Genomic DNA, 8,925 nt, shown 5'->3' on the forward strand with positions numbered 1-8,925 from the left:
GACAGACCACTGCAACATCTGGTGAAAAGAGCTGGTTCGATTTCTGGGTGACTCACGTTGTTGCTATTTGCCTTTTGTTTCTAAAATGCGTTGGCTGCCATTTTCTTTCCTCTGCTTTTAACTTTGGGAGGAGGAAGGTGATAAATCAAAAGGAATCTTCTCTCCACGAATCTACCCCCCCCCCACTTCCTTAAAGTTGCCTGTCTCTATTCACAAGTTCCCTGACTGTCCTAGAAGTGAGGGGGCGGGTCAGGTGCGGGCGCATTAATGATACCTAAGTCTGAAGTTGATAATTTAAGATGTCACTTTGGTGGGAAGACTTTCTCAAGCTCCCTAGCAGCCAGCTGGGCATTTTGCTGCTGCCGCTGTGCATTTTCAGCTCCTTTCTTTATGGTGCTGCTTTGCACGACTCTGTCACGCCTGCATCTATCTCGCTACTGCGATAGGTGCCCGAATCAGGGTGAATTCCACGAGATTCACCAGCGGTTTTGCTTCTGTCCAAGGTAAATAAAGTATGCAAAATTAGGAACCACCAAAGGATGCCGGGGAGAGGGGAAAGAAAGGGATTCCCTCACCTTTTCCGGCAAATTCCTCTTTAATTTCCAGCGGAAGAAAGCGCGTAGCCCAGATCCACCCCCCATTGTACTTTCTTAAATCCCCCCAGCCCAGGGTGACCGAGGTTGGCTACCGGGCAGGAAAAGTCCCTCCGGCAGGCCTGGTCCTCCCCCGCCCCCGGGTTGGTTTTTCCCAACTGCGGAGGTTGGGCCAGGGGCTGGGGTGAGAGAAGAGTCGGCGCCCGCGGCGCGGAGCCGGGAAGTCGTGGCGACTCCGGTGGGACTCGGAGTTGTCATCGGACGTGGCTGGCGCGGAGGTGAGCGAGCAGCGTAGCCGCCAAGTCGGAGACACCCCGGCTCCTCCCCGTCCTCACGCTGCAGAGTAGGTTAAGTCTGGAGTCCAACCGCCCCTTTGTTCGCGGTCTCTCCCCTCCCCTTTGGAGATGATTTGAACCCCTCTGGGATCCAAAAGGCTGGCGGGGGCGCGCGCTGGGGCGGGGTGGGGTGGGGACAGCTGTACGCTCCTCCACTTCCAGTTAATCCGGGAAGGTACTAAAAGAGATCAAAAGACTCCTGTAACCTGAAACTTCCCTCTCATCCCAACCTGGACCGGGAGGTGAGGTCCGGGCGGGGGCGGAGATCCCGGAAGGCAGGTCTTGCGCGCAGGCGGGGGCGCGCGGGGAGCTGTAGGACAAGTTGGGTCCGGGTGCCGCTGGGGATTAAGCGAGAAGTTAGACGTGTGGACAAGTCGGATCGCGACAGGAGGGGGGGAGACTGGAAAGGTATATATAGCTACAGCGCAGACCCGCGCCGGAGGAAGACCGTGCTCAGGGTCTGGGACGCTGGCCACTCTCCCGGGTAAGGATGTGCTTAGTTGGGATCGGCGCTGGCGAGGCCGGACGGGCTTTGGGAGGGCGGTCTTGGGGACAGCATGGGGGGGACGACTTGGCCCGGAGAGGCCGGTTCTCGCACTCCCCGCCCGAGCTGCGGCCGCCGCGCCCCCTCACATTCTTCTTGCACTTATCCCAGGTCGCGCAGCGGGTCCAGCGCGAGGCGCCAACAAAAGAGGCGAGGCGGTGCCACCCCGGGGCGGCGGCTGGGAGAGGAGGTTGAGGAGGAGCGCGGAGCCCCACGTCCCGACCCGCCGTGCGTACTTTCTGGAGGGAAGGGGCGGGGGAACCGGCCCCGGGAGGGGGACGCCAGTTGGCTAAGGGGTGAGCCGAGTTCCGGCGGCGGCGCCCTCCTCCGCTCCCACGGGAGGAAAGTTTTCTCCCGACGCTTCCGGCCGGCCCGCGCCCTCTGGGCCCGGCCTCCCGAGTCTTCGGAGCGGGCGCCGTCCCAGCCCAGCTCCGGAGAGACCCGCGCCGCGATGCCTGCGGGGTGCGCACGGAGCCCCGCTGCCGGGGACGGGCGACTACGGCTAGTGCGGCTGGCCCTGGTCCTCCTGGGCTGGGTCTCCTCGTCCTCGCTCAGCTCGTCCGCATCCTCGTCCACCTCCTCGGCGTCGTTTGTGGCCAGCGCGGTGTCCGCCCAGCCGCCGCTGCCAGGTCAGTGCCCTCCGCCTTGCGAGTGCTCGGAGGCGGCGCGCACGGTCAAGTGCGTTAACCGTAACCTGACGGAGGTGCCGGCGGACCTGCCCCACTACGTGCGCAACCTCTTCCTCACCGGCAATCAGCTGACTGCGCTCCCCTCCGGCGCCTTCGCCCGCCAGCCCCCGCTGTCGGAGCTGGCCGCGCTCAACCTCAGCGGCAGCCGTCTGCAGGATGTGCGCGAGTACGCCTTCGAGCATCTGCCCGGCCTGCGCCAGCTCGACCTCAGCCACAACCCACTGACCAACCTCAGCTCCCTCGCTTTCTTGGGTAGCAACTCCAGCAGCAACGCCAGCATCTCGGACCCCAGCCCCCTAGTGGAACTGTTCCTGAACCACATCGTGCCCCCTGAGGTACAGGAGAAGCGGAGCTTCGAGGGTGTGGTGGCAGAGGCCCTTCGAGCTGGCCAAGCACTGCGCGGGCTCCACCGCCTGGAGCTGGCCAGCAACCACTTCCTCTACCTGCCCCGGGACGTGCTGGCTCAACTGCCCAACCTCAGGTACCTGGACCTGCGCAACAACTCGCTGGTGAGCTTAACCTACGTGTCCTTCCGCCACCTGACACACTTAGAAGACCTCCACTTGGAGGACAACGCCCTCAAGGTCCTTCATAATGGCACCTTGGCCGAGTTGCAAGGCCTGCCGCATGTCAGGGTCTTCATGGACAGCAATCCCTGGGTCTGCGACTGCCAAATGGCTGACATGGTAGCCTGGCTCAAGGAGACAGAGGTAGTGCAGGGGAAAGCCAAGCTCACCTGTGCATTCCCGGAAAAAATGAGGAATCGTGTCCTCTTGGAACTCAATAGCTCTGATCTAGACTGTGACCCTATCCTCCCCCCATCTCTACAGACTTCTTATGTCTTCCTGGGTATTGTTTTAGCTTTGATAGGTGCCATTTTCCTTCTGGTTCTGTATTTGAACCGCAAGGGGATAAAAAAGTGGATGCATAACATCAGAGATGCCTGCAGGGATCACATGGAAGGGTATCATTACAGATACGAAATCAATGCGGATCCCAGGTTAACAAACCTCAGTTCTAATTCGGATGTCTGAGAAACAGTAGCGGACAGAACAAGGACAACTATGCATGAGACGTAGACTTAAGCTTTTTCCTGTCCTAGGCATCTTCCACCTCCACCCTCCACTGCAGACACCACTGACTTTGAAAGCAGTGAAGGGAATTTGCTTCCTTGTTATGTAAAGTTTTTTTTTTTTTTTCCTCTTGGTGTGTTCTGTTAATGTATGACCCTGAACAAGTGTGCGTAGTGTTTTACCTTCTTCGTTTTTGTGGAACTCCTCAACACGTGTGGAGGGATTTTTCAAGTTTCAGCATGAACATGGACTCTTTCCTGGCTCTCTCTTTCACTTAGTACAATTCAAGGTGTAGCAAATGTACCTATACAGATAGCATTCAACAAAAGCTGCCTCAACTTTTTTCAGAAAAATACTTTATTCATAAATATCAGTTTTATTCTCATGTACTTAAATTGTGGGGGGGGGAATGATTGCATTGCATAAATTGCCTGCAGACCTTAGCAAGCTCTTCAAAGTAACTCCATTGTACACAGGAGCACCTGCATCTGAGAGCATGCTTACATTTTATTGTTCTGCATATTACAAACATAACTTGCAACTTCAGATAACTTCTTTGACAAAGTAAATTACTTTTCCCATTGCAGTTTATATGAAGCTGTACTGAAGTTTTTTTAATAAACTGCATCAAGAGCCAACAGACTAAACTGTTAAAAAAAATTCAATAAAGATTCTCAAAAGAACTACAGTTGTGTTCAAGTTTGCTATTTGAAAAAAGGATTAGGGACAGTGATCTTGAATGGTCTTGGTTCAGATGGTAATTAAGTTATTAGTTAATGAAACTGTAGCAGTGTCTTATATAAAACAACTTTGGCGATAGTTTTGCAATGGTGGTTTCTTTCAGGATTTAAATCAAGAATTTGAATATTCATCTGAACATACTTTTGGTCCCAAAGTTAATGCTATTCATGAAAGCAATTTGGTAAGAGCATTCTGAAGCTGGTAAGAGAGAATAATTCTGTATGATAAACACTTGATAGTTTGGGGCTTGTTTTAGACTAATGAAGTTGTTAGGACAGAACAATATTTACTTACTAAAATTCTCCACATTAAATTGTTCTAAGGGGTTTTAGAGCAGAGTATGACACATATAATGCAAATAAATGTGAAAGGGAGTGTCTTAAATAGATATAGTATATTCTAAAATAAAAAAATTTAAATGTAACTCCAAAAAATTTTGTAAGATCAATATGTAAATGGAACTTAAACTGTCTTGAGAATATTTTTTTCAAATTTTAAATGGAACATACATGGATGATAGTTTTTCAGAGACCCTGTTAATATTTTTAAGAAATTGTAACCATAGGTATGAATTTGAGGAAATACCCAAAGATAAATGTCTACATCCATAAACAAGTATCTCAATTAATTATATTCAGTTCAGAATTTAAGAATTTGGGGATATTTTATCTTTAATTGGGCTCTATATTAGTATATGCAAGCACTTGTGAAGAACAAATCACATTTAGATATAATTAAGAGCAATCGGTTAATCAATTGATACTAGCAAGATTACTTTTTTTAGTTTATTATTTTCCAATTAATCCCAAAAGTTAATTCTATTAATCTATAAGCTACCGTGAAAGTGACTTTAAGTTAGCCATTATTGCTTAACTGAAAGTGTACATAAACTTGTCTTAGGTCCTTTTCCCTTTAAATTGGTTATGTGTGAGTGTGTTATATTTGAAGTAGAATTTGTTTTCCTATTTTTATATATTCATTGGATTAGCTAGTACTTCAGATTCTAGAAATCTTTACCTCATTCTTTGAGTTAAATTCAGAAGTTTCTAAAAATAGAGCTAAAGATAATGAATCTGTTCCTTGTTTAGACTATGGAGTCAGAATATGAAATTTTAATACATTAGCTTTCATAAAGCTCATTTTATGAATGATGGTGTTCATTATTTATGGGTTATACTTCAGTTCCTATAATTACCTGAGAAAAGGTTATTATATGGTACTTAATATTAACATTTTATCAATGTTCACAAGGAATTCAAAAATTGGCTGCCATTATTTCCTGAGAATGATGAGAAGATAGTAATCTGCCCAAAATAGTGGAAGCATCTAAATCACAGCCTACTATCTCAGGAATAAGTTGCTGAGGGACTTTCACTAGTTAAGTCTGCTGATATTATGGAAAACAACAAATTATGATCTTTATGTAATCTCTATAGAGAAGAATCATTTCTCCATCATGTGATCTAACAGTTAAAATTTGAGCTTTCATAAGATCCAGGAAGCAGTAGATTTGTTTGTCTAGCTTTTCTCATCATCGACCCACTGAAGCAGAATCTGTGATAAAATGAACCCAAGTTGTCTCCTGTGAGGTAGATGACTTTTTTGAAGTTATGATCTCTTGTTTCTTTTTTATCCCCTTAACTCTTCCCTTGTCTGAACACCTCAATTTGCTACTGCTTTCTTTTATAGCACATCACTCCTTGCTGTTCTCCAATACATTGCAACAGAAAATTCTTAGGGTAAAAAATACTGTTTGAAAACAATTGCTACTGTATAGTCAAAATACTGTTAAGTCTATAAACTTTTAAGGCACTATGAGTCCCTTGGACGACAGTATAAAGGAATATAGAAAGAATGAAATAAAAATAAAAGTCATCACTGTTTTACATGCTCTTATTTTAAACACTGTTCTTTACTACCATTATGCATTATTGAGCTTAGAAACCTACAGTCTATTTTAAAAAATTATTTTTATTGGCAATACACTTTGCTACGAGATTAATGAAGTTTTCAGCAGAAAGCACAATTCATTTATCCTTGGCAAATTTCATTGGAGAAAGTGAGGCAAATACCTAAATATTTATGCACTTGATTAAATCCCTAAATTTAAAAACATATCAAAATGTCCAATAAATTTCTAAAGATTTTAGAATAATACATCTATTTGACCATGGATCCTAATCTCCCCTTTCTTTGCAGCATTAATATCTGATTCAGTGGTGACCTATACAACACATTTGTACCTGGGAGCTAATAGATTTTTGTAATAAACTTCTAAAGCACATTTGATAAATGTATTTAAAGAAAAATGAGTTACATAAATGGATATTATCAATAGAAAACAAGATTTTATTTTTTTTCAGAGGAGAAGGTTTGAGATGACTTACATCTTTGCGTTCTGTCTTTTTAATAAAAGTAGTTGAAAAAGGGAGGTCCAAATGAACAGGGATTGTTTCCTCAGCAATTATCTTTTACTCTATCCCTTTTGATCTGAGGTTCCAATACAGGGCTTACCTTGTTGAGGACATTAGAGGTTTTACAGCTCTAGGAGTCTTTCATATCATTTCTGCTTTCCATTTTATATTTTTCTGAAGGCCACCCTAAAAGAGACACCATTAGGACATGCAAGGTTAGAAAAAATTTGCAAGGGCTTTCTGTTCGAAATCCATTCAGCCGTCCAGCCTCAGAGAGCAGCACCATAAAGTGAAGGCAGACGTTTGTTAGATGAGATTCAGGTTTCTCTTTTACCCTTGTTCAAAGATTTTTCACAGTAAAGGACAGAGAAGTGAGGAAAATATCTTTCTAAATAATAAATATATGAAAAATACCTTGACAATGTCTTATAAAACTTTCAGTAATACCACGATACTACACTAGAAAAGTAATCAGCTAACGAAACTGTATTCTGTATTACCCAGGCGATCCTGTCTCCTCTCAGATGGGGAAAAACAGTTCCTTGAAGATGTGTGTACACTTATTTTAAAGCACAGACTGGTTTTATTGTGCATTTTATCTTAAAACAGTTTTGTCGCTCTATTTTGTCACAGATAAAAAATATCTAGAATTTTAAAAATGTTTGATATATGAAACGTAGTCTTGATAAGAATATGAATTTTGTAAGAGCTGTTGCTGTGTCAAACATAGTTTTCCATTCACAAATGAGGAAACTGATCACTCTGGCTTGTCATTATTTTATACAACGGCAACTAGGACTAGGTCTCAGGGTTCTTTATTGCTAGGGCTCTTTTTGCCACGTGGTATGACTGACTACCTACTTTGAGACCCTTGAAATTCCTATATCTAATAAAAGAAAGCAAATGCTGTGGCAAATTTCTTATTGTTTTTGCTATGAGTAAATGTTTCAGTTTGCTCTAAATTTTACTTCCAGTATGTTAAAAATGACTTTGTTTCAGACCCCGCAATATGCTTACATATTTTTGAAATAATTTTGTTATAGTAATCTCATTACTATGAAACTCCTCTGAGTCCATGATATAATAGGAAATATTTTGGAAATTTCACGGTGATATTTCTTTTGGAAAGAAAAATAAAACTGTGGAAAGCTGTGCTAGCTTGTTTCATTCTATCTTAGAAGATGAGTGAGCTCAGCTGGTGAGAACACTAAACAAATGAGACCAAGTGCATGGCCATGAGATCATTCAGTTGCCAGGGGAGAGAGAGTCTGTTTTGCATGCTCTGGTCTGCTCTCCAGGCCCCTGCAGCTTCAGGTACCTGCTACCATCCGTTTGAGAGCCTATCCAAAGAGGGGAGCTAAGACAATGCAAATCCATCATCACCCTAGAAAACCAGTGGAGTCACTGGCAAAACCGAGGCAGCCCTGCTGCTGCCATGCTGTTTGTCTTTACATATGCATGACACGACAGAAATGTCATGGCATGCATGCCACACATCACAAAGTTTCTTATGTGAATTTTCAGAAAAATCTATCATGGTGCCTCTTAATGTGTGATGTGGGAAATTAATTATGTTTGCTTTATTATTTAAAATAAAATGAGGTTTAAGATTAAGGATTATGATTACTATATCACAAACTTGTATGTAAATGTTTATAAAAACAGAAATGTCTTTTATGTTTAGCTGACGCTTTATGACAGTAGGATTTATTTGTGGCTCATAGTTTAACTTGGTTAGTATAAGGATATATTTATTTTCAAGGAAGCAAAAGCTTAAAATATGACCAACTGTAATACTTTTTGTGAAAACTAAATATTTAATACTGTGTTTTAAAGAACCCGAGGATATTATTAAGGCTTTTTTTAAATGAAAATTTTTAGATTTCCCAACTGTCTTCCTCCTCCCTTCCGCAGTCTTATTTCTACTACTTTTTGTATTCTTGTTTCCAAAGAGAAGCATGATATATAACATTTTAAGGTGACTATTTGCACAGGGGGAATAGGACTGATTGAAACATTACATGAGTCTATCTACAAATAGGCATTTCTTTTTAGGATGCAATTTCTGTCACTTTCACAATACAGCTAGTAAACCATATTCAAAGAAGTCTTTATCTTTCAATCAGGCACATTCTATGGCTATTCTTACAGGTCATGACGAACACATAGCTATTAAATACACAAAAGGTATTTTCAAATTAACTCATGTTTCTTGTAGTTTATTTAAAAATACAAGGGAAAACTTCATGAATAATCCTGTAGTTAAGGAAAAAGTTGCCTTAATTGAGATAACTGCCTTTTGTTTATATTATATCTTGTGTTTTTTACTTCTAGATTAGTGAGCATTCCCACCTATCTTTAACAACTATTTTAATATCTGGCTTTAGAATACTGCAGACAATTACATGTTTATAGGACACTTTGCCATTTTAACTAATATTCTAATGAGCATTGTTGTACAAACCTACCTGTGTTTTTAAAGCTTTTTAAAGCTCCCATTTTCCCCTTAAATTAGATCCTTGAAAGAGCATTACTG

At 42.9% G+C, this 8,925-nt stretch overlaps 1 protein-coding gene across 4 annotated transcripts; it reads left to right on the plus strand.

The window, feature by feature from the left end:
* The first annotated feature begins 760 nt into the window (after positions 1-760).
* On the plus strand, positions 761-8,162 carry TPBG (trophoblast glycoprotein). 4 transcript variants are annotated; one of them, XM_037520010.2, is made up of 2 exons: positions 761-936; positions 1,584-8,162. In XM_037520010.2, the coding sequence occupies exon 2, from the start codon at positions 1,924-1,926 to the stop codon at positions 3,193-3,195; it is 1,272 nt and encodes a 423-aa protein (XP_037375907.1). In that variant the 5' UTR covers positions 761-936; positions 1,584-1,923; the 3' UTR covers positions 3,196-8,162. The 4 variants fall into 4 exon arrangements, with proteins under 4 accessions (XP_037375907.1, XP_037375911.1, XP_037375909.1 ...); XM_037520014.2 differs by having other exon boundaries at positions 761-871; XM_037520012.2 differs by lacking the exon at positions 761-936 and adding an exon at positions 1,071-1,170.
* The last annotated feature ends 763 nt before the right edge of the window (positions 8,163-8,925 follow it).

Source organism: Talpa occidentalis, unplaced genomic scaffold (genome assembly GCF_014898055.3).
Source record: "Talpa occidentalis isolate TD23 unplaced genomic scaffold, MPIMG_talOcc4v2.1 talOcc4.2, whole genome shotgun sequence".
NCBI lineage: Eukaryota > Metazoa > Chordata > Mammalia > Eulipotyphla > Talpidae > Talpa > Talpa occidentalis.